General features: G+C 50.6%; 1 protein-coding gene across 1 annotated transcript in view; it reads left to right on the forward strand.

Moving 5' to 3' along the window:
* Window positions 1-20,918, forward strand: part of ANXA11 (annexin A11) — a 42,400-nt gene extending 21,482 nt beyond the window's left edge. Inside the window, exons 2-15 of the mRNA XM_043927100.1 lie at window positions 4,273-4,335; window positions 5,962-6,074; window positions 7,009-7,395; window positions 8,659-8,746; window positions 8,990-9,084; window positions 9,690-9,803; window positions 11,928-12,018; window positions 12,390-12,469; window positions 12,600-12,656; window positions 14,664-14,757; window positions 17,169-17,264; window positions 18,267-18,325; window positions 18,525-18,647; window positions 20,145-20,918. Coding sequence (XP_043783035.1) covers window positions 4,281-4,335; window positions 5,962-6,074; window positions 7,009-7,395; window positions 8,659-8,746; window positions 8,990-9,084; window positions 9,690-9,803; window positions 11,928-12,018; window positions 12,390-12,469; window positions 12,600-12,656; window positions 14,664-14,757; window positions 17,169-17,264; window positions 18,267-18,325; window positions 18,525-18,647; window positions 20,145-20,204 — 1,512 coding nt within the window. The 5' untranslated portion in view covers window positions 4,273-4,280 and the 3' untranslated portion in view covers window positions 20,205-20,918. The remainder of the gene's footprint in view (window positions 1-4,272; window positions 4,336-5,961; window positions 6,075-7,008; window positions 7,396-8,658; window positions 8,747-8,989; window positions 9,085-9,689; window positions 9,804-11,927; window positions 12,019-12,389; window positions 12,470-12,599; window positions 12,657-14,663; window positions 14,758-17,168; window positions 17,265-18,266; window positions 18,326-18,524; window positions 18,648-20,144) is intronic.
* The last annotated feature ends 4,841 nt before the right edge of the window (window positions 20,919-25,759 follow it).

The following is a 25,759-nucleotide window of genomic DNA, read 5'->3' on the forward strand; positions in this document are numbered from 1 at the left end:
CTGTCAGAATCCCGCCTGTCCACTATGTGAAGCACCCCACGCAGGCACCTTTTTTCTTTGTTAAAGGGCAGAAATAGGAGGAAGGCATTGGTCAGCATAGAAGGTGTGATATTTGTAGATGCCAAAGAGAAAGCAGATCTGCAGGTCATTCACTGTGTTACCTTTTGTTGTGCAGAGTGAGGGTTGGACAGAGCGGAGGGGAAGGTGAGGGCTCCACCCCTGCCCCCACCATGCCCTGCCCGAACTCCCCTCTGAGCCGGATTTGGTACCCCGGGTGCAGACTAACTTTGCCAAGGGCAGCAGACCCTGCTGGTGGCCTCTTGAGAAAAAGTGGAGGCCAGAGTATGTAAAGACTGGGCCATAAGCAAATTTCTTAATTTTCACAGAAAAAGGGGGGCTTCCCTGGTGGCTCAGTAGTAAAGAATCCACCTGCCAGTCAAGAGACATGGGTTGAATCCCTAATCCGGGAGGATCCCACATGCCATGGAGCAGCAAAGCCTGTGCGCCACAGCTACTGAGCCTGTGCTCTAGACCCTGGAAGCTGCCAGCTGCTAAGCCCACGTGTGCAGCTATTGAAGCCCGTGTGCCCTGGGGCCCATGCTCCACAGCAAGAGAAGCCAGTGCAACTAGAAGCCCACACACTGCAGCTTCCACTTGCCACGACTGGAGAAAAGCCTGCGTAGCAACAAAGACCCAGCACAACCAAAAATAAATGAGTAAAATTATTTTAAAAAGGTGAGGCGAAGACTGTAGATGTTGGGAGTCTAAGAGTTGCCTGCTGATCCTGGACTCTTCTAGGACATGTGGTCGTTGGGAGGGGGCGAGCCAGGGCACTGGGACTGAGGATAGGGCCCCCGAAGGTCGACCCAGGTTCCCTGGCTGCCTTTGCTTTTCTCCTGGAGATTCCTAGACAGATAAGCTAGAGCGCTCTAGGCGGGCGGGGGGCTGGGGTAGATGTGTTAGAATCCTCATTTGATGGAGGCCCTCTTCCTGCTGTTGTGAACTAGATGAGGAAATGGATGTCGATCGGGCTGTGGTAGAGTTAGGTGGTCCAATAACTGATTGAGTGGTCCTGGGTGGGGAGAGGTTGGTAGAGACAGTGCAGGAGCGCCCTTTCAGTGTCACTCACTGGGAAGAACGCAAATGCCACGTTTTCCCAACCAGTGAATATAAAAGAAAGCTGAGAGAGAGCTCTAAGATGCTTGATACTGGTCCAGATTGCAGGAGATCTTGTAGTCTGGAGCAACAGGTAGAATGGAGGGGGGAAATTTAACAGGCATCAGCATCCTGTCTCCATTGTCCAGAACATGCAGGTATTACCAGTCCAGGGACGCTGGGGGAGCTACTGCTGTGGGCTCTCCACACCCTACCTGGAGCCTTTGCTTCCCAAGGGAGCTCTGCGAGCGAGAAGGGAGTGGGTCACAAACATGAAACTACTTCAGGCAGGAAATGGTGGGAAGAAAATGAGACTGTTCTTTCAGAAGAGGGGAAGACTGGAGGTGGGCTTTTGGGGAGAGGAGAAGCCGGGGTGGGGGGGCGGGAGGAAGGACTGTTCTTTGGGTGTAGGATTAGACCCGGCCTGTGGACACTGCAGGGCAGAGCTCATCATCAGGGAGCTCTGGGAATGAGCACCATCACCCTGTGAGTGGCTGAGGCTGGCCTGTGGCTCTGCCCCAGGCGGGAACCCTAGCAGTCCCTCCAGGTCCAAGTACGATGGTGTATTTATGTAATAATTCTAACCCCAGGCTCAGAGCTGGGCTGCCTTGCGCTGAATGGACCCTGTGTGAGTTATTCGAATCTTGGAAGAACAGCCACGACCTCAAGTGAGCTCAGAAATCCCCAACTGAATTGGGTCTTTTTTAAAGTTGTTTTTTTAATAGGCCCAAATGCATGTGGCAAGAAATGCAAATATAAACAGTGAATTTCATTTCTATTCCAGTTTTCCCCTCCAGAGGCAATCAGTGTTACCCAGTTTCTTATTTAACATTCCAGGGATTGTAGGGTGTGTGTGTTTGTGTGTTCAGCGCTAAATTTGTACATTTTCTTTTTTTAAAGTTAGCATACACACAGCACTACACCTTGATTAATAATGGTGATCATTTCAAATCGCCACTCATAGAGCTGGCTAATTCTGTAGTATATAATATAATATATAGATATATGAATATAATATACAGAATATCCCTTGTATGGATCTGTTGTGATTTATTTAACCAGGCTCTTGCAGGTGGGTATTTAGGGATTCCTTGTTGTTGTTGTTGTAGTAAATGTCACAGTTAAGTGCATCTGGGAAATAGATTTCCAGAAGTAGAGCTTCTGAGTCAAAGACTGTGTCATTTTTAATTTCAACATCTCTCTGTTTTTACTTGGCGAGCCTCACCATGTTAGTGAGGGGGAACATCTAATGTTCCTTTTCTGTTATAGTTTGCATCATTTGAGTTTCTCTAAAGGTTATTGGTCTTTTTCTTACCATAAAACGTTTTTCCTAAATTTGTCCTTTCTCTTGTCTTTATGTTATTTTCCTTATTTCTGTCTTACACAGAAACTTAATTTTATCTTTGGGGGTAAGGACTGCTTCTGAAGTCTGAAGCTTAGTGTCTGGCTGACATTTTACGTTGATGTAGGGAACAGGGCAGTATCCTGCTCCTCCGTTTTGTTTTCCCATCCCACTGTGGATGAGGCCTCCAGGCTCATTCCTCTGGGGGGTGGTCTCCAGGGAGAACGGTGTCAGGAACAGGACTGCAGCTCCTCTGTTTTTCCGATGGGCAGTTCCTCTTTATTCCATGAGGAGGTTCCTGGCCCATCCATCATTCAGATCCCCAGGGTGTTGCCTCACCAGCGAGGCCTCAGGGTTCTGGCAGAGGGGTCAGACTGAAAGCACCACTGGGGACCTTAGTTGCCACTTCGCAGCGTGCTTGGGAATAGGTCTTTGGCCCACACCACAGGTCGCCAATTCTAGCTCTCTGCAAGGTCACTAGGCCGCCATCTGGCCTCCCATTGCAGTCACCCGTGGACCCACTGACCCAAATATATTACCATGCCCAGAGGGCTGAGAACCAGACTTGTGGGGACCAGTGGCACCTTAAGGAAGCCCTTCATCTTCCTTAAAAACATCGTGCACAGTTCTCCAGTGCAGCTGTGAAGGGCGGCCCAGAATCTTGTAGGTGGATAATGGTGTCTAGAGAGGTGTTTCTCAGAGTTCCTGGACGAGTAACATCACCTGCGAACTAGTTAGAAATATGAATTCTGGCTCTGCTGACTCAAACCCTGCGGGTGGAGCCCAGCAGTGTGTTTAACAAGCCCTCCAGGTGGGTTCTGATGCACACTGCAGTTTTGAGAACTCGCTTGGGGCCTGGCGTGCAAGGAGGAGCAGCTCACCTGGGCTCAGCAGGTGTGATTGTTAGGGGAGCCTACAGGTCTCCTCACTCTCACTGGTCCTTGGGTGCCTCTCAAATTGCAACAGCCACTGATTGGCAGGAGTAAGCAGGTTGCTGATGGTCTGAGAGTGTGATATCACAATAGATCGTGTCCCTCTGGGCAGCTCCACTAGCATGAGACACGGCAGAGGGATCTGTACAGAGAGGGGTTTGTGAGGACAGGTTTCCCACCATCACCAAGAATTCTAGGTTCCGGGCCTGTCTCTTTCCCTTACTACTGACCTGCAAGTCTCTTGCCCTGTCTGAGCTCCATCTGTAGGGACAGGATGGTATTGCCTCACTTGATCAGATGAGCCCTCCTGAGGGCTCTCCTTATTTCTGGGAATGGTCATCCCATACCCAAGGATTCCCTTGCCGGGTGAACCAGAGGCTGGAGAACAAAAATTGTAGTTTGGGGCAGATCAAACTTGGAGGCCGCTGTGGATCGCTCGGGGTCTGTAGGTCGGGTACAGGGAGGCGGGAGCGTGGGCTTTTCCCCAATGCTGGCTGGCTGGTAATAAAGAAGATTCGGGCAAATAGACCTGGACCCCTGAGAGAGAGACGGGAGAGCAGCTTCACACGTGCGGCATCCCTTGTCCGCACAGGCGGGAGTGGAGCTTGGGTGGAAGGGGTTTTGAAGGAAACTCACCAGCTCGTGGGTGTTGAATCCTGTAATTCCCCGATTGCGGTTTCTGGCAGGGGCCTGGTGGGTAAAGGGTGAGCTGGGTTGCCCCACCTCGGGTCAGGCCTCATGCAGCTCCTCCTGCCGGGGCTGGCTTGTGGGTGTCGCTGTTCTCCAGTAAAGCTAATGGGAGCCCCTGGCCGAACCTGAGCACGCTTTCCTCTTTCCTTTCAGATCTAGCCATGAGCTACCCAGGCTACCCCCCGCCCGCAGGTGGCTACCCACCAGCTGCACCAGGTAAGAAGGTCTGGGGCCTGTGGGGGAGGGATTGCCCTCTCTTCACAGCATCCAGGCATGCAGAGGGAAGGAGTGATGGTGCTTTCTAGTCATTTCCTTGCTCCCTTCATACCACACAGTGCAGCCAGGTGGGAAGGGGCTGGAGAAGAGCTTGGATCCTGGGGCCAGGCGAGGCCAGGGTTTGAAGCCACTTCTGAAAAGCCAGGATGAGGCCAGGCCCCCGTCTCTTGCCTTATTAGCTGATGAGTGTGAGGTGTGAAGTCACTCAGTCGTGTCTGACTCTCTGTGACCCCAGGGACTGTAGCCCACCAGGCTCCTCTGTCCATAGGAATTTTTAGGCAAGAGTACTAGAGTGGGTTGCCATTTCCTTCTCCAGTATTGGGAACAGACAAACATGTTCCATTCTCTGGGATGCGGTTTTCTCCTCTGCAAATGAATTCAAGCGTCTCCTTCACTGGGCTGGCCCAGACAGGACCGATAGCCGGGTAAAGGCTCTGGCAGTGTCCTCTGAGGCCCTGTCACTCTTGCCCCGTGTGCACGGTGCGTGGCTTCCCAGCAGCAGGGCCCCTGCATGGGCAGGAAGTAGAGGCGGTCCCTGGGGGTCAGATGTTACTGCTGCAGCTGCTGCTGTGGGCCAGTAGCAGGGAGGCTGTGCCAGCCTGTTGGGCATCTGTGTCCCACCACTTCCACCTCTGTCAGCACCTGAGCAGCAGGAGAGGGAACTGGCGAGTGATTCCGGGGAGGCCCTGTCCTGAGTGTCCCGGAGCTGGAGAGCCACACTGGAGGCCCCCAGGGCCTTTTCGCGGCCGTGGACAGGGCTGCTTCTGACAGGCCAGCCGTGATGCTAGCTGCTGTGCCGCTTGTGAGGGCTACGGTGAGGGCTGTCACACATGAACGCTCACCGGGCTCCCGGCTAAGCCCTGCCTGGCAGTAGCTCTCTCAATCCTCCTCGTAGCAGTTTGAGCCATCACTGATTATGCCCACTTCGCACGAGGAAACTGAGCCAGGCTGGTTGAGTGCTCACCCAGGGCATAAACCCCAGTCCTGCTGGTTTCAGAGCTGGGACTTTGTACTGCTGTTCCCCGATTGTCCTCCTGACTAGGACAGGTGTCTGTTTTCCACAGCCAAGCCCTGTCTCCCTCTGTCCTGTCATCCTGCTTCTCCCTGCCTCTTACACACATGTGGGGACGGCATACCACCAAATGAGCAGGACACCCCGCCCCACCCGCCGTGCTTTCCCATCACTCTGGACTCTGAGTGCTCCCTGAGCCCCCACTCTGCTGGGCTCAGCACGCCTCCCCGAGTGACCTGTCTGTACTCCTGGTCCGTGGTGGTGAGCCCAGCAGAGCAGGTCTGCCCGTGGCCCTCCTACCATAATACCCTGCAGAGAGTCTTGGGAGTGTTTGCTGAGCGGTGCCTTCCTTCCTGAAAGGTGGGGAAGGTTCCTTCTTCTCTTCTCTGGCAGTGGGATCAGGCTAGACTTTGTTGCCTGAGCGTTTTCATTGTGGCCTATAGGACTGCCCAAGGCTCCATTTGGCCTCCTCTCTGACCACCTGGGAGCTTGATGTCTCTGCCTTGTCCTCTTGGTGGCTGATCGGGGGACTGATGGATCGGTGTTGCTTTCAGGTGGTGGTGCCTGGGGAGGTGCTGGCTACCCGCCACCCACCATGCCTCCCATCGGGCTGGATAATGTGGCCAACTACGCAGGGCAGTTCAACCAGGATTACCTCTCAGGAGTGGTGAGTCCAGCCCTCCCACTGGGCTGCCCCGGGGGTCACTCTCCTGGGGCCAGAGGGAGAAAAGCTGCTGGCTTCCATGGTGTCAGGGGTGTGTGTTTACCTGTGGGCACTCAGGGTGTCGAACTGTATCTTAGGACAGAAGGGTTTCCATCAAGGCTCTTGGCACCTCACAGTCCCTCTGTGCATCTCGTTTTTCTCAACTGTAAAGTGAGGGTGGGGCAATTTGTTGGGCTGCGTGGTCTTCCAGGTTTCTTTCAGCGCTGGGGGATTGGGTAGGGGTGAGGAATATGCATTGAGCACCTTCTGTATGCGCTCAGCATAGGGACGGGAGGAAGGTGAGGGGGGTTGTGTGTGTGTGTATGTGTGTGTGTGTGATGCACATGTGACCACATGCAGGTGTGTGTTGTCTGTGTTGGTACATGTGGATGACTGTCCTGGTTGGGCCTGGGGGCAGGTGCCTGGTAACACAGGCAGGCGTGCTACTTTTGATTTGCTTATAAAATGGTGTATTTTATACTCTAAAGATAAACGTATGCTCAGTGTGAACAGTGTAACCACTACATAGTCTAATTTGCACCAGGCCCATTGTAGGTGCTGGGGATAGAAAACCCCAGCCTAGGAGTACCTACCATCCACTGGGAGGAGACAGACAGTAGCATGAGGAAACAGTGGTGTGGTGTTAAAGTGAGGGTGGGTGCTTTGGTACACAGGCAGGTTAAGGGGTCAGTGGTGCAGGCGGAGGGCATGTGCGACAAGGTGGGTGGGCACGGTTGGCCTGCTGAGAAGCCAGTGGTGCTCGGAGTCAGCTTGGGCTGAGTGTGGCTCCCGGGCACCCACTGCAAGGCTCAGGGTGGGGAAGGGCAGATAGATGGATGGAGTGTGGCCTTACCTCTCCAGGCCTGTTAGTCTAAGGCTCTGCTTTGTGGACTTTCAGGCAGCCAACATGTCCGGGACATTTGGAGGAGCCAACGTGCCAAACCTGTACCCAGGGGCCCCTGGGGCTGGTTACCCTCCAGTTCCCCCAGGGAGTTTTGGGCAGCCCCCTCCTGCCCAGCAGCCTGTTCCTTCATATGGAATGTACCCGCCCCCTGGAGGAAACCCACCCTCTGGGATGCCTTCATATCCGCCATACCCAGGGGCCCCTGTGCCAGGCCAGCCCATGTTGCCCCCTGGGCAGCAGCCCCCGGGGGCCTACCCTGGACAGCCGCCCATGACCTACCCTGGACAGTCACCAATGCCACCTCCTGGGCAGCAGCCGGTGCCAAGCTATCCAGGGTACTCAGGTTCTGGGACTGTCACCCCTGCCGTGTCCCCAGCCCAGGTAAGTGCCAACCCTGTGCTACTGTCTGTCCGGGCCTGGCCCTAAGAGCCTGAGACCCCTAGGGGCCTAGTGTCCCCTAGCAGGGACGGGGGAGGGCTCAGTCCTGTAGCTCTGACTTGTAGTGTTCAGAGTGTCACTTTCTCACAGACTTCCCACCCCTGTTTGCACTCCTGAGGGCCCAGGGAGCCGCCCTGTTTGTCCCAGCTTGGTTAGATGGTCCCCGTGTGAGGCGGGTCTGAACGCCTCCAGGTACTCTTCATCCTCTTATGTTATTTACTGCCTGGGCTTTGTGAGAACTGTCTCAAAAGGCCTTTGCCCAGTGGCCCTTAGTCTTTAATCCCTGGATGTGCCCTCCCAGACTCAAAACCAGCCCCTTTGAGTGTGTAAAATTGTTGCCGGTTCTTTCAGGACTGCTCTTGGCTCATTTTGGAGAGCAGTTCGTGTTTGCAGAGCCTAGAATTCATTGTCATGGTTACACAGCCAAACCAGCCAAGCACAGGGCTAGTGGAATGTGGTTGACTACTATTTTTAGTCAGAGGGTCCATTCCCCTCCTTCCCCAATACCCACACGTCCCGCCACCCCTGCCCTGCCCTGCATCGTCCCTATCTGCCTTCCCCTCATCTTTCTCTCAGCTTATCTCCTCTGTTAAAGCTAGTTCGTCCTAGATCATCCATCAAGGGAGAGTTTAGGCAGGAAAAATACAGTGTGCTTAGAGTGTAGCTGTCATTTGAGGAAGAAGCCCAGCAGGCAAGCAGGTCGTAGAGTCCAGAACACGGTGCCAGGAAACCAGAGCGAATCCAGATCGTAGCCGGTCTGCATGTACCGTCGTGAAGGCTGGACACATGAAGGCATCCCGGAGGAGCACCTGTTTGTGATATGCACAGAGTGACTGAGCAGGCCTGTTAGGGGAGCCCCGATGTGCAGTGCTGAGGCCTTGAGGAGAGGCTGGGACCCTGTTCCTGAGGCCTCTCCTTCATCAAGAGCCCAGCCTGGAGGACCTGGGCATAGGGTAGATTTCCAGCACCAGGACTCAGCTCTAGGTAGGCTCCAAGCCACGGGAGCCAGGCAGATGCTTCAGTGCCAGGACACGAGGACAGGTAATGTACATTAGGCCGGCTCAGTGTTGAGTCCCCTGTGCTGTCAACTGCAGGCTCCTTCAGGTCCCCCAGCTTTTAGAAGAAAGGTCATTTCCAGAGTCTGGGCCAGGCAGTCTCATATCTAGGAAATGTAGCATCTTACTGTCTGTCTGTCTGTCTGAGTAGTTTGGAAACCGAGGCACCATCACAGATGCATCTGGCTTTGACCCCCTGCGAGATGCTGAGGTCCTGCGGAAGGCCATGAAGGGCTTTGGTGAGAGACCCAGTGTGGCATGAGTCCCAACTGCCTCCTCCTGACTCCCTCGGCAGTTACACAGTGGCTCTGTGGGCTGGGGTTGCTGGGTGGAGGCAGACTGGCCCGCGTGTTAGAGAAGGTGGATATGGGGATGTATTGCGGATGCTCAGGAGAATTGGAGGATCCAGGCCAAGAAAGTCTCTAGCCACAGAGCATCCCTGTGACCCCAGCCACGCCCACTCCCACCTCTCCTTCCACCAGGGACTGACGAGCAGGCCATCATTGACTGCTTGGGTAGTCGCTCCAACAAGCAACGGCAGCAGATCCTCCTGTCCTTCAAGACAGCATATGGGAAGGTGAGTGTTGGTGGGGGTTCCTTCCTGAATCAGGGCATATCCTCCTGATAGGAGCAGCCTACTCCTGCTTTTCCTCAGGACCTGGATCTCCTAGATGAACTGTAAGGCATGTTAGGGCATTTCTTGGTGGCTGTCAACTGATGGCATCTTCTAGAGGCAAAGGATGCTCTGAAGCAGAAATCCCAGAGTCCACAGGGTACTGGTTTGCTGAGAGGTGCCCAGGGATCTGGGTTCCATCCTGGCTCTGCTGTGACTCACTGAGACTATGGGCAAGTTATTTCTCTTTGAAGGAAGAGGCTTTAAGTACTGAACACATGAAAGTTTGAATTTGGGGGCTTTTGGATCTTAATTAATAGATAACCACTGAGTACATATAGACTAGTATGTGCAGGTTAATGCTCTGGCCTAGTGTCTCTCCTACTTTAATGGGCTATGAGTTCCCTGGGAATCTGGTTCAAATGCAGGTTACAATTCTGCAGGTCAGGCTGGGGCCTGAGGATTGTCTTTTATGTAGATGCTGCTGGATCTGGGATATTGTTCCCTATTGGTCACCTCCTATGGATTCTCAAAATAGGTCTTGTTTGTTTGTCTGAATGTCCAATTAGGATTTGATCAAAGATCTGAAATCTGAACTGTCAGGAAACTTTGAGAAGACAATCTTGGCCCTGATGAAGACGCCTGTCCTCTTTGATGCTTATGAGATAAAGGAAGCTATCAAGGTGTGTATGTTCTGTGTGTGTGTGTGGACATGATGAACATAAAGACCTAGACCACGTTGTATGTCTTAGCTCGATTATTAGCTACTGTTGTCAGCATAGCTCCTGGGGTCCAAGTACTATAGAAAAGGGAACTTCTGGTGGCTCCTCCAAGAGGCAAATGAGGCATCACTCATCATCAGGGAGCATCTAAGTCTCTCTGCCTTAAATGGTAGGAGCTGGGGCTCAGAGAAAATCAGTGATGCAGTGCTAGTAGGGGTGGGAGGAGTGGATGATATCATCTTCATTCATCAGGACTCTGTTGTTAGCAGGTAACAGAACACTCTTGAGGAGCTTAAGCAGAGCCAGGGTGGAGAATCAGGATAGAAACAGCAGCCTGACTTGGAGAGGGACGGGACTGGGCAGAATTTCTCATGTCTGCTGCTTGAGTGTCTGCTTCATTCTTCCATCTGCTTCTGTGCCTCTCCTTCTTTGGCACAGCATCCCTGTGGACCCCTTCCTGAGTACCTGTCAGAGATCCAGCCACAGAGGAGGCCAGCTGTCCCTTGGTCCAAATTCCGAATAGGAGGCAGGTTTTGATGGACTTTGGGTTCAGCCTCCCCCTAGTCCTGTAACTGTCAAGCAGGTGTCCCTCAGCAGATGTCCTATGGATGGGGTGGGGCCACTCCCACAGATGGGGGAGTCCTTGTGAACTGAGCAGGTGCCCTAGAAGAAATCTAACATTCCTCAGGGCCTAGTGGGCACAGTGACTCTTCCTGCCCCGAAGGGACATCCCCTGAAACTAGGTCCATCTCTCCGTGGGTGTCAAAAGACACAACTAAGCCAAGGAGTAGGAGAAAGTGACTCTGTGGACTGTAGCCTGCCAGGCTTGTCTGTCCATGAGATTCTCCAGGCAAGAATACTGGAGTGGATTGCCATTCCCTTCTCCAGGGGGTCTTCCCAACCCAGGGATCAAACCCGAGTCTCTTGCATTGCAGGCAGAGTCTTTACTGTCTGAGCCACCAGGGAAGCCCAAGAAGCAGGAGAGGGATTTATTACTTGCAGCAAGTGAGAACATCAGGGATCTTTCCCAAAGCAGTGTCTCCTGGAACTGCAAAACTGGGAAAATTTTAAGCTAATAGGTGCATATTCATGAAGGGGCTTGGATGGTCCACAGAGTCCATACCTGAAAAGGTCAACATCATCATCCCTTAGGTTCCATTTCTTTTGGTGGTTGAGTGCCCAAGGGGGTTTAAATTCTGCAGAACAGCTCAAGAAAGTGCTTCAGGCTTGTCTTTACCATTGACACAGAACCCAGGGTCTTTACATATGTTTTATCTTTCCTATTGCCCTGTTGTTCTATTAAGGACAAGTACCGTGGCCAGGCTTAGATCACAAAATGGTTTAGACCAGAAATGGTTTCTCTTATGTCAAGAAAGTCCTTCTCGATTCTCTTGCTCCCAGGACACCCTACCATATCTGCCCCTAGTATCACTCCCATTTTATGGTCAAGGAACCAGAGGCACAGAGAGGTGAAGTAACATGCCGAAGGTCACATAGCTAGTGATCGTCAGAACCAAGGTGCAACCCAATACAGAAACCAGGCTGCTGACCCTGTCCCCTGCCTCTCACTGTCCCGTCCTCAGCTGTCCCTTCCATCCTCAATGTTCTTTTCTTCAGTGTCTCAGGATGCTCGACTCTCCACCCTGGGAGTCAGGTTTTCCCACGTGTCCATGCTCTCGCTTTCAACCCGTTTTCTCAGTTGTTTGTCACCTTATCTGTGGACTGAACTTGGGGTAAAACAGATCTAGGGCTGCCTCTCAGCCCCACCGTTTACTGTGTGCCTCGGACAAGTCACCACACTTCTCTGATTTCTTGGTGTCCTGGAAGATGGAATGGGGATAATCCTTCAAATGGATCTCTACTTGTCACCATGTTGCTATCTTCCCTGGTACTTTCCTGAGACTGTGTGGGGGAGTTTGGCTGCTTCAGGCCAGGGTAGCAGCAGCTGCATGATGGGTGGGTCTGTGTCTGTGGCCTCTTCCCCTGGGGTTTGTGTCCTGGGGGATCATGGCATCTGCCCTTCCCTGCCTGCCAGCGAGGAGGCTGTCACAAGCTCCTGCTTTGTCCTGTGCTCTGGCTCCGCAGGGGGCGGGCACTGATGAAGCCTGCCTGATTGAGATCCTCGCCTCCCGCAGCAATGAGCACATCCGGGAACTGAACAGACTCTACAAGACAGGTTAGACTGGCCCCAGGGCCTCACCCGCCGTGGCCACACCCTCTCCCGGGGCCTGAACTCTTCCTTCCAGACCTTATCTCCCCATCTCCTCCCATCCCCAACACACTGGGCTTCTATCCCAGGCCCAGCCCCGCTTGCTGTTTACACAGAAGCAGGTGACTGAGGTTAAGGGAGGGCTGGGGGAAACCTCCTGGGCACGACTAGGGCCAGGTCAGCCTGGGAGTCATAGCCCTTCCTGGTCTCCAGTTGTATGTTCCTGGGGGCCATGTGGGCCACCTGTCTCCTCATGCCAGGCTCACTGTTGACTGTGTGCAGTGGGCAGCTTGGTCCACGGGGCTACAGTGTGCCCCTTCCCTGCATCTTGCTTTCAGAATTCAAAAAGACTCTGGAGGAGGCCATTCGGAGCGACACGTCAGGGCACTTCCAGCGGCTCCTCATCTCTCTCTCTCAGGTACTTTCCCAGGGCAGAGCTTGGGCTCACAGCAGGGAGAGGTGGACGTCTGAGCCACAGGGAGGAGGAGCAGGGAGGGAGGGATGTGACTCCAAGGAGTGGCCTTGCCTCACAGCCTGCTTCCTTTCAGGGGAACCGGGATGAAAGCACGAACGTGGACATGACCCTCGTCCAGAGAGATGTGCAGGTGAGTGATGGCCGCTCACCTGGCTTCTTGAGCAGGGGGCGTCTCCCACTTCCTTGTGTCATGAGGGGTGGAAACAGCAAAGATTAGGAGTGGATTCCAGATGCTGTAAGTTTCACAGGCTCTGCTGCTTATCAACTGTGGCCTTGAGCAGGTCACCCCACCTCCATGGGCCTCAGTCTCCCGCCCTGTAGGAGGGACCATGTGGGATAATACTAATTTTAGCAGTTGGTAGATCAGTGATGGATGTGGGATTTCATGTGATTTTGTACATGTGTTTGATTGCCTAGACCATTATTCTGTTAAGCTTTTGATTTGAACCTAGAAACCAGCTGCCATGTTAGTTGTGTAGCCTTGGAATTCTGCCCTTGTCCCCAGCCTGGTGTGAATTGCAGACCAAAGGGGGAGCTGTCTCTGGCCATTTCCTCTCCTTGTCCAGGCATCCAAGTGCCTCTCCAGAGGAGTTTGGGTTTCCTACCGATGATGTCAGACCACCATAGCAGTTCTGGTTGGAGAGGGCCCTGGCTTCCTGGGGGCTGGAGGGCACTGAGGTGTCCAGGTGAGGACACTGAGGCTCAGGAAGGTAGAGCTGTGTCCTGAGAAACCTGGAGGCAGAGCCTGGACAGAGGCCCACATACCTCGCTCACTCCCTGTGCCCAGACAGCGCCTGCCTCTGCCCTGGTCCCAGATCCCTTCTTAACATCTCTCTGGCTGGGGCCCCCATTTCCATAACTGAACTCAGGGCTGGACGTCCTCAAAGCCCCAGGCTCTGGCCTTGCCCCCGTGGGGATTTTCCCATTGCTGTTTCCTGTCCAGGCCATTTCTTAGCTCAGGCAGAAGTTGCCTTGGTTGAAGGGTTTCATGGCGACTACTCTGCCTTCTTAGTTCTGGACCTCTTGGCCTCACCTTGACGTGTGGGGTCTCTGAGCCCCTGATGTGCACCGTCTGCCCTCAAATATCAGCGCCTTTCAGTCCACGAGCTACTGCTACCTGAGGCCCGGAAAGCACTTTGGAGCCATCTGGTTCAGAGGTTACCTACCAATTGGCATATATACTGAGCTTAGACCTTCAACGGCTTAAGAGGAAGCTGCAAATTCTTTCCATTTACAAACATAAAATGGTGTATGCAATAAAATGACAGGCAGGCACCTATCACATAAAGCCCCACATCCATAACTGTGATTTATTAATTGTAATAGTTGTTGTTTTATGTGTTTCTGCTTATAGATAGGGAAACTGCCTTTAAAGATGAGAAATTTCATATGGACATCGGGATTTCTGGCTCCCTTGGTAGCTCAGTTGGTAGAGTATCTGCCTGCAGTGCAGGTTTTGATCCCTGGGTCAGGAACATCCCCTGGAGAAGGAAATGGCAATCCACTCTAGTATTCTTGCCTGGAAAATTCTAGGGATAGAGGAACCTGGCAGGCTACAGTCCATGGGGTTGTAAGAATTGGACACAACTTAGCAACTAAACCACTACATGGAAAGTGGATCTGGGGGCTGTGAGCCTTGTTCCTCTGTCCTGTTCTCAGCTGAGAAACACCTCTGTGTAGTCCCCATGGTCCCCACCACTCTCTGGCCTTACAACTGCCCTGATTCCTGCATTTAAGTTACCCAGTGGCCCCTTTGGGCTTTCAGGTTGGTGACCCTGAATCTAATTCACTCTTCCCACTTTAGAGCTGAGAACGCTGAGAGGGCCAGTGACCTGCCTCGAGTCCCTTGGCAAGTGGGTGGCAGAGCTAGTACTCAACCTATGTTTTCCTTTGTGCTGCTGCCCCCCCCGCCCCGGTTCCTTGCCTGTCCTGGACCCCAGCAGCCTAGGCTCTCCTGGCTCAGGATGTGTGGATGGCATCTGTCTCAGCACAGTGAATGGAACTCAGCTGGGGCCCTGCCCCCCTTTCCCTCCCTTCTGGGCTTCAGGGCCCAGAGAGACTGCCTAGCTGTCCTAGGTGACCTGGGCCTGGAGTTGGGGGTGAGGCCTGCATGCCTATCGGTCCATCTTCTGTCCAGGAGCTCTATGCAGCTGGGGAGAACCGCCTGGGAACGGATGAGTCCAAGTTCAATGCAATTCTGTGCTCCCGGAGCCGGGCCCACCTGGTGGCAGGTAAGGCCGTCCTGGCTTCCCTGTAGCCAGGAAATGGATTGCAGAAACACTTGGCAGTTCCTCACTGCATGGACCTTTCACTTCCTTGAAAGAGCCCCCTAGTGGCGATTTACAAGATAGTCTCAGCGTGTCTCCTGCATGTGCTGGCATCTGGTTCTGAGGAAAGCAGGGGAGGAGGTGAGAGAAGGGGGGCCTCCTGGTGGCTGGTGTCTTCACCTGCTAGAATATGGAATTTCAGAGTTTTTGTTTGGGAGCAGTTTTTAATTTGTTTTTTAATTGAAAGATAGTTGATTTACAATGTTGTGCCAATCTCTGTTGTACAGCAAAGTGAATCAGTTTTACACATTTATACATTCTTTTTAAAATTTTCTTTTCCATGGTTTATTCCAGGAGATTGGATATAGTCCCCTGTACTATACAGTAGGAAGTCCTGCTGACAGTTGCATGGACTTAGGTGTTTATCTTGAATAAAACAGGGAGCCAGTGGAGGGAGTGGTGTGAGGGAGGGGTGTGATTTGACTTAGGTTTTGCAAGTGTACTGAGAGTTGTGCTGAGAAGAGTGACGGGGTCTATGGTGGGAAACCAGTTAGGAGATGGCTGCAGTCAGTCCAGGGGAGAAGTGATGGTGGTGTGGACAGTTGGTAGGAGCAGATGGTGAGAAGGGGTCAGATTCTGGCTCTGTTTGTGGATGAATTGGATGTGGGGTGTGAGAGAGAGAAAGGACCCTGGGATTTGTCCCTGCTGAGCCAGTGGAAGAGGAAGAGGGTGGGGCCCTTGACTGAGAGTGGGAGGCTTTAAGGAGACAAGGGAATCGAGCTACAGGTGCCGTGGAAGCCACTAGGTTTGTGAGCCTGGAGGTCAGAAAAGGTCTGGCTAGAGGTGGAAGTTTGGAAGCTGAGTGGGTCGAAGGAGTTTGAGGCTCTGGGACTGCAAGTGGTCCCCTCGGGAGGGAGCACAGCGGTCTGAGGACAGGGCTCTGGCCATGGCAGGAGACTTAGGAGGGGCACCCAGAGAAAGGGGTGTCCTAGAGGCCAGCAGTGTCAGCGTATAAGAGGGCAGGTGAGGATGGAGAACGATGACCACACCTAGCAGTGGGGTGGGATCTCCAGCACCCACTATGGGCATGCACTGAGCCTTTAATAAATTCCAATAGGCGCCATTCTCCCACTTTACAGATGAGGAGTGGGGCGAAGGGCAGCTGGGGAAGTCAGGTACCCAACTGGTAATGTGGCAGAGTTGGCATTTGCCCTCAGGCTGACCACCTCCACAGCACACATGTGAACCTCTGCACTGTACTATAATGGAGCAAGAGTGCACATACGTTCATCTTGGTCATTATTTATTTTAGTGAGTATGAGATATGTTTATAGCACATCAGAACCCCAACTGCATGAATGATACTAGTCAGGAGAAAAGAGGAGCTGATCTGAGTTGGATACAGAGGTAGTAGAAATCATGATTCTGATATGCAAATGACAGCAGTTTGGAGAATACAGAAACAGACCTTGGCCAGAGAAGAGGAAGTTACATCCTGGGGGCCGAGCTCAAGTTAGGACTCAGGTCTCCATGGCTCCACCTGCCTCTCTTAGAACCCACAGCCCACTTCCCACGGGTGCTCAGCCCAACCCAGGGTAAGCTGGGGTGCTGGAGGGGTGTTAGCTTACAGTCAGATTGAGAAAGACCGACACACAGAATGATGGAGAAGGGCTGGGGCTGGAAGTGGTGGATCTGAGAAGAGCATATCGGTGTCAGGGCTTCTGGACAGGGGATTAAGGTACAATAGAAGCAGAGGTGCTGGTAAGGGGACTGAGTGAGCAGGCCTGGGGGGCGGGGGAGTGCCCTTGCCTTGGGGTGAAGAACTGGCAGACTTGAGAGCTGGGCTAGTGTGGTCATTGGGACCGCCTAGGGTGCCAAGAGCAGAGTGGGGAGAGGGGGGTCTCTGGGAAGAGGTAGAGGTCTCACCATGTGTCCTGTCTGAGTCAGCTCGAGCTGTCATAATAAAATACCATGGGCCAGGTGGCTTAAACAGCAGAAATCTATTTTTTTCCCAGTTTTGGAGGCCAGAAGTCCAAGATCAAGGTGCCGGCAGTGATGGTTTCTCCTGAGGCCTCCCTGCTTGGCCTGCACATGGCCCCTCCTTGCTGTGTCTGCGCATGCTCTTAGCTCTGTGTTTGCAGCCCTGGTGTTTGCTTGTATGTGCAAATCTCCTTTTCTTAAAAAGACACCAGCCAGATTGGATTCGAGCCCATGCTGAGGGCCTCATTTTAACTTAATTACCTCTTTAAAGACTGTATCTCCAAGTACAGTTAAATTCTGAAGTTCTGGGAGTTAGGACAGTTCAACATAGGGATTTGGGGCAAGCGTCAGGGGCAGAATTCAGTTCATAACGTGTCCCTCTGTCTTCCCACTAGTTTTTAATGAGTATCAGAGAATGACAGGACGTGACATTGAGAAGAGCATCTGCCGGGAGATGTCCGGGGACCTGGAGCAGGGCATGCTGGCTGTGGGTAGGTGTCTCAGCCCTCCTGCTGGGGTCTGGGGTGTGTTGTGAGTTTTCTGGGTGCTCACCCACCCTCCGGTTGAGGGCGAGCATAGTGATAGGGTCCAAGATTGTTAAATCCAGGTGCCTACGCAGTGGGAAATCAGGCTGCTTCCTGGATCACTGTGTGTGGTTGTGCCCCCAGCGGTCTTGTTTATATTTCAAGCCCAGCCCCGGGGAGGGAGCTGCAGTGTGAGCACCAGTGGGAGCACGACCAGCCGCTCTCCGGGAGGAAGATGACTCACATCCTGCCAAGTCTTCTCTAAAAATATATCCCTGCAGGCAGTTGTCAGATGTTTGTGATGGGAACACGTGGAAAGATTTTTTTTACTTGCAACAGCAAAACAGGCCCTGGCTGAGGAAAGCTGGCATAGCTCCCGGGACGCTGTGCGCTTCCCACAGTGCCCGGGTCCTGTCCTCCAGAGCAGGGCCTGGCATGCTCCAGGCCAGTCCTCCCCCTGCCCTCCACCTGCGGGTTTGGCCCCTCTTTATACCCACTTGGGACTCTCATGGGTTGTCCATCTTCTGCTTTGCTTTTCTTGGAGCTTTCTGAATGGGACAGGTTCCCCCAGGTCCCCCAGGGTAGGTATCATGGCCTGAGAACCCTAGTTAGATATTCATTCTGCTCAGACAGCCTTTCCCCCGAGGGTCACACCATCCCCAGTGGGTTCCCTCCTGCCTGAGCAGCCATATGGTTCCTTACCACCATCCACATTCCTTCCCTACCAGCTTCCTCCATCACATTGGTTACCAGGAAAGGGGTTGCGTTGGTGTCCAGGCTGCATGTTTCTATTCCAGAGGGCTGGAGCCAGGATCGTGGGATAATTGAGCCTGAAGGAGATGAGGGAGGAGGAAGATGGATGCCGTGGTGTGTTTGATGGACAGCCGGCCTTCTAGGAGGTGGCTGTGTGCCCCGTGTCCCCCTGACTGAGTTTTCTGCAGATCAGTTTATGCTGTTTCTCTCTTCCAGTGAAATGTCTTAAGAATACCCCAGCCTTCTTTGCTGAGAGGCTCAACAAGGCCATGAGGGTAAGTAATCCCCAGGTACAGGGTCTGGGTGAGGGGGGTGTCTCAGCCCATCCTGTGATTGGGACCTTGCTCAGGGGAGGAAGCTTGAGGAGAGCCACCCTTCCTCCAGAGGGGGCGGGGAGGGGCCCAGGGCCCAGGAAAGCTGGGGACTGGACGGTGAGGAGGTACATAGCTCATGCCCTTGGGCCACTCTCTTTAGGGAGCAGGAACCAAAGACCGGACCCTGATCCGCATCATGGTGTCTCGCAGCGAGATCGACCTCCTGGACATCAGAGCGGAGTATAAGCGGCTGTATGGCAAGTCGCTGTACCACGATATCACGGTACGGGCCTCTGGGGGCCGTCTGGGCTGTCTCCCTGGCTGCTCCCACTATCCCCGTTGCTCTTCCTCAGAGCTCCTATAGGCTTGGCCTCAGCCAAGCACAGGCATCTTGTTTGTGGTCCTCTGCTTGCCTTCTTCAGCTTTCACAGCAGCCGCTTGTCAGCTCCTGACGGCAGGGAGGGTCTTGACCCTCCCTCTATCCCAGCATCTAGCACAACTGCTGTTCAGGAAATGATTGGCAGAGGAGGGTCCACAATCAGCATGAGAGACACACAGTACCACCCCCCACACACATGTACACCTGGTGCCTGACCTCCAGAGTCCAGCCACCCTGTGGATCTGGCATCCATCAGTGAGAACTCAGGTCCCAGGCCCCCCAGAGGGTGCATGGCTCTGGCTTCCTGACGAGTCACCTCTTTCGGCTTTATGGAGGAGGCAGCACAGGAAGGCAGTTCAGAGCGAGGGCTCGGGGGTCACACCACTTGGGATCCAATTCTGGCTTTTCTATTAGTATTTTCTCACTGTATGATCTCACACAGCTTGCTTAAACCTCCCTGAACCCTAGTTCCATCATCCTTGAGATGATCCCACCCCCAGAAGTGTTGGATCTTGAAGGAAGCGGTCCATGTAAAGCATACTGTATGACATGTACGTGTCTAATAGATAGTAGTGCCTCTCTTATCACTGTGTGTTAGAGACAGTCTGACAGAATTGATTCCTATTGCAGGGGGAGTGGGAAGGAGGGGAATTCTGATAGTTAAAGTCTGAGCTCACATGAATCTTGAAATTGCCACACCCAGGTCCTGATTTCAGACTCACTGATGTTTGATGTTGGGCATCTTCTTGAGAGAAGCTTCTCTCTCTTTTCTTGGCTATAGAAACAATGCTGCTGATAGCAATCTTGTGTTTGCCAGTAGGCTGTGGGCATCTGGAATAAGCCATAGGCCTTGCCCTCAAGGAAGAAAATGATTAGAAATTAGCTCACTGTGGCCTTACGTCTAAGTGCAGTGGGACAGTTGGAGGAGAGCTTAATGTGAACTGGGAGCTGAAATAGTAACTCTCTCCTCCACTGGATGATTGTATCACAGTAGATGACAGTTCCGGTACAGGGTACAGTGCCTTATGGTATAATCCCTGTTGAGTACAGCAGAAATGCACTGGGCAAAGGCCGCCATTAGTTAGACCTGGGTAGGGGTGTTTCTGGCTGTTCAAAAATTTTTTGTGTTTGTTTTTCAAATTCTGACTTTGATCATTGGGGTGAGTACAGCTTTCAGTTTTTTTCAGGGAGGAGACTAGGGAGGCTGAGCTACACTGTCCATGGTCCATGTACTTGTGATGCCAGCATGTGACCTGCTCATCTGCTCAGCAGAATGGGAAATTTCGTAAGATAGGGCCACCTCTCTGTAAGGGCACTTTGGGCAGAAGAAAATCAAGAGCCAGGAAGCCAGAACTGGTCGAGCCTTTCTTAACTTGATGTCTTACTCCTTTCTGTGACCAGGGAGACACTTCAGGGGATTACCGGAAGATTCTGCTGAAGATCTGTGGTGGCAACGACTGAGCAGTGGCTGGTGGGTCACCTGGTCCACCTGCTGGCAACAGCAATGCCAGGAAAAGGCCAAAAGGATGTTTGTCTGTTTCTAACAAATCTACAAAACCGCCCCCAGGTGTCACCGTTCAGACCAGCCGTAGAGCCGTGGCCCCAGCTCCTCCCCCACCCTCTTGATCCGTGCACTGTGCTTGTGCCAAACCTCGTCAGTCTCTCAGGATGCCTCCTGCCCATCCCCACCCCTCACAGCCTCTTGCAGCTAAAGTAGATGTTTTGTTTCCTGACTCATGCAGTCATTCCCCTTTGCTTATGGCTGAAACTCTTGGCTTCCTTTTAGCCATGTAATTTCGTATGTTTAGAAGGTTTTTTTTTTTTTTAAATATATAGTTGCAGACAGTTGCATACACGTCTTTGCTGCATAAAAAGTTTGGGTGAAAGAGGTGGGGATTGGAGTGCTGTGTCTTCACTGAGGAGTAAAAGGGAAAACCCTTAAGGGTACACACTCTGCATCTGGTGAAAATGTGTCATGAGCTTTGTTATTGCCAAACTCACTCCTTTTTAGAAAAGAAAAGGCCAGAAAGTCATCTGTTCTTTCTTCCACGCAAACCACAAGAACAAAGCCAGCTCCCTGCCAGTGACAGGGCTTCTTGTAATTGAGAATGTGCCTTAAACCTGAATGTTGATGGCCAAATGCTGTTTCCAAATTAAAGTCATCCAGCTCTGGAATGTTCTGGAAGTGTTTTCCTGGTGCCAGTTTGCTTTCTCATGCTTCATGATCCTGCCCTGTAGCTTAGGGGGTTCCAGCCTTATTAGCTCGTGAAAAGTTATACGGCTTTAAATAGAAACTTGTGCTTAGGAAACCCTGAATATAAGTAATTTACAGGGATTGGGTCTTAAGGACATGAGAAATGGAGGTTCCTGAAATCTTTGCTCAGGGCCCGCATGCTGAAAAGGCACACAGGGTTTTTGGTAAGATGTGGGTGCAGTGAAGTCCACTAGGGCAAGTAGGAGGAGTGTGGTCCTTTCCCCAGGACCACCTGGAAGGAAGGGCACAGACAGAAGGGAGTGCGCATGACTCCTGGGGGTAGCCTTACAGCAGAAAGTCAGAGAGGCATGAGATCAGCTCCTCCCCGCAGGGACGCTTCAGTCTGAAAGGCAGCTCCAGGCTGTGGTCTCTTGGGGGGCCCTTTGCCCCTTTGTTGGTGGTATCAGGAGAAGGCGAGTCCAGAAGGGGCAGAGTTTCTAGAAATTGTTGCATCTCATCCAGAAGCCCAGAGCATGTCTTCTGGTTAGTGATCTCCACTCCCTTTGTGGTTTCTTACGTTGAAAGTTTAGAAAGGAGAGAAGCCAGAGGCCAGGGTGGGAGCCCAAACGTGCTGAGCCCTAGCAAAGGCCCCAGGGAGTGCCTTGTCCACAAAGTAGACATCTGCTTGGGGACACCAGTTTGTCTCCTCCCTGCCTTCTAGACACAGAAGAGGAGATGGCCTAAGGGGCATGAGCTGGACAGAGCCTGGTCACACTGCCAGAGAAGATTGCTGTGGGCTCTGGAATGGAAGGCAGGCAGGCCCTGCTTGTCAGTTCAGCTCTGCCTCAGTTCCCGTGCCTAGAGCCACTTGACCAAGACCCAGCATGCTTGGCCATCCTTGTGCTTTGGCAGGGCATTATAGTCCTAGCCTAGAAATCAAGCTAAATCATTTCCCCAGGTAGATACTAGCTTAAAATGTTTGCTTCATCAAACCTGAAAGCTCTCTGCTTGTGTTCTTCTAAAAACAAGAACATCGTTACTCAGTTCTCCACCTGGCCCTATACAGGGTTCACTCTCAGCAAAGGATTCAATCAGTCAAGCCCCCATCTCTACAAGGGGCTCTTATCCCCTCCCACTCCTTGGAAAACTCACTTTGGCCTAATACTGGTGTCCACTCTGAACCCAGTGCAGCCCTGAAGCAGAAAGAGCACTGGTCCAGGAGTCAGGCATCCCTCTTCTGGCCTCAGCTCAGCTACTGATTTGCTGTGTGACCCTGGGTAAGTTACTTCTCTTTGGGCCTAAAGTGAAGGGGAGACTAGATCAGAGCTTCTTAAACTTCATTCTTGTCAGCAAAAATGGTAGAGTAGGGAACTTGAAAAGCCTAGTCCTCCAAAAAAGTGATAAGATGTCAGAATCAACTTTATGAGAAATCTGAAAGTGAACTGAAAGTTTGCAGCAATAAAAAAAAAAGCTTTAAAAAAAACAAAAACTGAGTCTTGGTAAGAGGGTCTTGTGGCATTCTCACTTACCCCAGCCTTATCCTCCTCACCCCAGCTTGGTAGACTCAAGAACAATATCCACAGTCCTTTATAGGTTCTTAGCAATGGATGGAGCAGAATGGACCTTGTTTTCAAGAGGTATGGTTGGTGGTTTTGACGTGTCTGGTTGCTGCCAGGAAGACTGACTGAAATGACTTTCTTTTATTTTACCTAATTTGGAACTCTTGCAAGCTGGAGGTGGCAACCTTTGGGGACATTTGAAGGCAGTTTCATTAGCACAAATGCCTGGAGAGAGGGATAACAGTTGGGACAAACAGGTAACAAATTGAAAAGTTTGGGGAGCAGAGGCTGACAGTGTGATGCTTTGCGGAGTAATGGTTTTGGAGTGCTTCCACTAATTGCTGGGAATCTGGAAGGCCACACGCATGTTCAGGGCTGGGCATATGCCTAGAAGACTTGAGAGGGCCCTAAACTCTCACCTCTGGCAGACCTTCAGGCTCTGCATTTGCAGGAAGTGAATGCTACTGCAGAGTCACAGTCTGGCTGGCTGCGTATCAAAAGATTTGCCTCCAATACACACAGAACACATTTGTAACTGGGAGATTGGGGTTTTGTTGTTCCAGGAGTTAAAGTTGAATCACTAGAGGCCATTAAGTTAGCTCAACAGATACTTCAGTGGCCACACTTGACACAGAATACAAACTTGTAAAAAATAAGTTCAGAAAGGCACTAAACAAACTACATGAAATTCAGCAAGCAGCAACAACAAACTCAGGAAGGGAAAGAAAGAATCTGATTTCCAGAGTTTTCACATAATGTTCAACAAATGCCCAGTTTTCAACAAAAATTACAAGGCATGCAAGGAAACAAAATATGACCCATATACAGAAAAACAAGATCACTTAGAGAGGTTCAAGAAGATATTTGAGAAAGCAGAAGAAAGAGTTGGCAAACTTTAAGATATGTCAATTGAGATCTCCCAATCTGAGGAGAGAAGAAAATGGAGCCTAAGACCTGTGGGACATCATCAGGTATACCAACATACACATAATGGGAGTCATAGGAGAGAGCGAGCAGAAATATTTGAAGAAACAGTGGCTGGAATCTTACAAATTTGATGAAAGATATTAATCCACACATCCCAGGAACTCAAATCATAAGGGGTATTTTTATGAAGATGCGCTTTGAGACACATAACCAAACTGTTGACAGACAAGGAATTGTGAAGTCAGCAATAAAGAACTGACTTGTCACATACAAGGGATCTTCAAAAATACTAACATCTGATTTCTTGTCAGAAACCATGGAGGCTAGAGGGTTATGGGATGACATAGTCAGTGCAGTGGGAAAAAATGTCTACAGGAATCCTATACCTAGCAAGATAGTCTTCAAAAATGAAGGAAAAGTTAACACATTCCTGGGTGAACAAAAATTGAGACAGTTTCTTGCTAGTAGATTTTCTGTATGAGAAATGCCAAGGAAAGTCCTTCAAACTGAAATGAAAGGATACTGTAAGTAAAATCCACATGAAGAAATAAAACGTTAAAGGTAAACACAGGTAAATATAAATATATTAATATGTATTTTTTAAATTTATAGTATTTTTTCCTATATGATTTAAAAGAAAACTGACACCAAACAATGATTATAATACTATAGTTGGCACAAAATGTATAAGGATGTATTCTGTGACAATAACATTAAAGGTGGGTGATGGAGTTATACAGGACATATATAGAGAAACAAAGTTTTGGTCTACTATTGAAACTTGGTACTAATTCAAGCTGGACTGTTATAAATTAAGATGTTAATGTAATCCCAGAAAATAACTAAAAAAACAGTAAAGGAGAAGAATCAAGTGGTACACTTGAGATCATCTAACAAAATATGGCAATAATGGAGGAATTAAGGAGTCAAAAATTATAAGATACAAAACAAATAGCTAAGTGGTATAAGTTATTAATGTGGCTAAGTCATTTCAGTTGTGTCCAACTCTTGCCATCCTATGAACTGTAGCCTGCCAGGCTCCTCTGTCCATGGGATTTTCCAGGCACTAATACTGGAGTGGGTTGCCATTTCCTCCTCCAGAGGATCTTCCTGACCCTGGGACTGAACCTGCATCTCTTAGACCTGCACTGGCAGGCAGGTTCTTTACCAATGTACTATCCGGGAGGCCCATAAGTACTTTAAATATAAAGGGAGGAATGCTCCCAATTAAGAGGCAGATGTTGGCAGACTAAGGACATACCCTAATAAAATGTTTAATCCATCAAGATATAACAACTGTAAACACATAGGTATCTAACAGTAGAGCCCCAGAAAAGTCAGAAACAAATGACAATGGAAGGGAGAAATAGTTAAGCAATAGTGGTTGGAGACTTTAACACCTCACTTACCCTATTGAATAGAACAGACAAAAGGAGTAAAATACTTATGAATGAATTTAACCAAGGTGGTGTAAGACACACTAAAAAAAAAAAAAAAAAAAAAAAAATCCTGTGCTCATGGATTAGAAGACTTAGTACTGTGGAGATAGCAATACTCTAAAAATTGATCTATAAGTTCAATCCAATACATATCAAACTTCAACTGCCTTTTGTCCTTGTGGACTGGCTGATCCTAAAATCCATAAGGAAGTGCATGGAATTCCTCAAAAAGCCAAAAGAGTCTTAGAAAGGAACAAAGTCAGAGAACTCATAGTTCTTAATTTCAAAACTTGCCACAAAGCTGTAGTAATTCAGTGTGATACTGGCATAAAGGTATATAGAACCATGGGATAGAATTGAGATGTAAACCTTATGCTAAAATGATTTTTGACAAGGGTGCCAGGACCATTCAATGGGGAAAGAATGTTCTCTTCAACAGCTACCCACAAACCAATGAATGAAGTTGAATCTTCACCTCACAGCACATACAAACATTGACCTAAAATAGCTTTAAACAAAACAATGTAAGAACTAAAGCTATAAAAATCTTAGAAGACAGGAATAAATAATTCATAACTTTGGATATGTCAGTGGATTCTTAGATTGATACCAAAAGAACAAGCAACAATAACAAAAAATAGATAAACTGAATTTCTTTTTTTTTTTTTTCTTTTTTTTTTATTTTTGGTGTTTCCGCCCGGTTAAACTGAATTTCATCAAAACAAACTTGGATATCAAAGGACACTGTCAAGACAACCCACAGAATGGGAGAAAACACCTGCAAATCATATTTCTGATAAAAATTTAGTATCCACAGTACATAAAGAACTCTTACAACTCAACAGGAAAAAGACAGCCTAGTTTTTTAAATGGGCAGAGGATTTGAACAGACTTTCC

The sequence above is a fragment of the Cervus elaphus genome, chromosome 15 (assembly GCF_910594005.1).
Source record: "Cervus elaphus chromosome 15, mCerEla1.1, whole genome shotgun sequence".
NCBI lineage: Eukaryota > Metazoa > Chordata > Mammalia > Artiodactyla > Cervidae > Cervus > Cervus elaphus.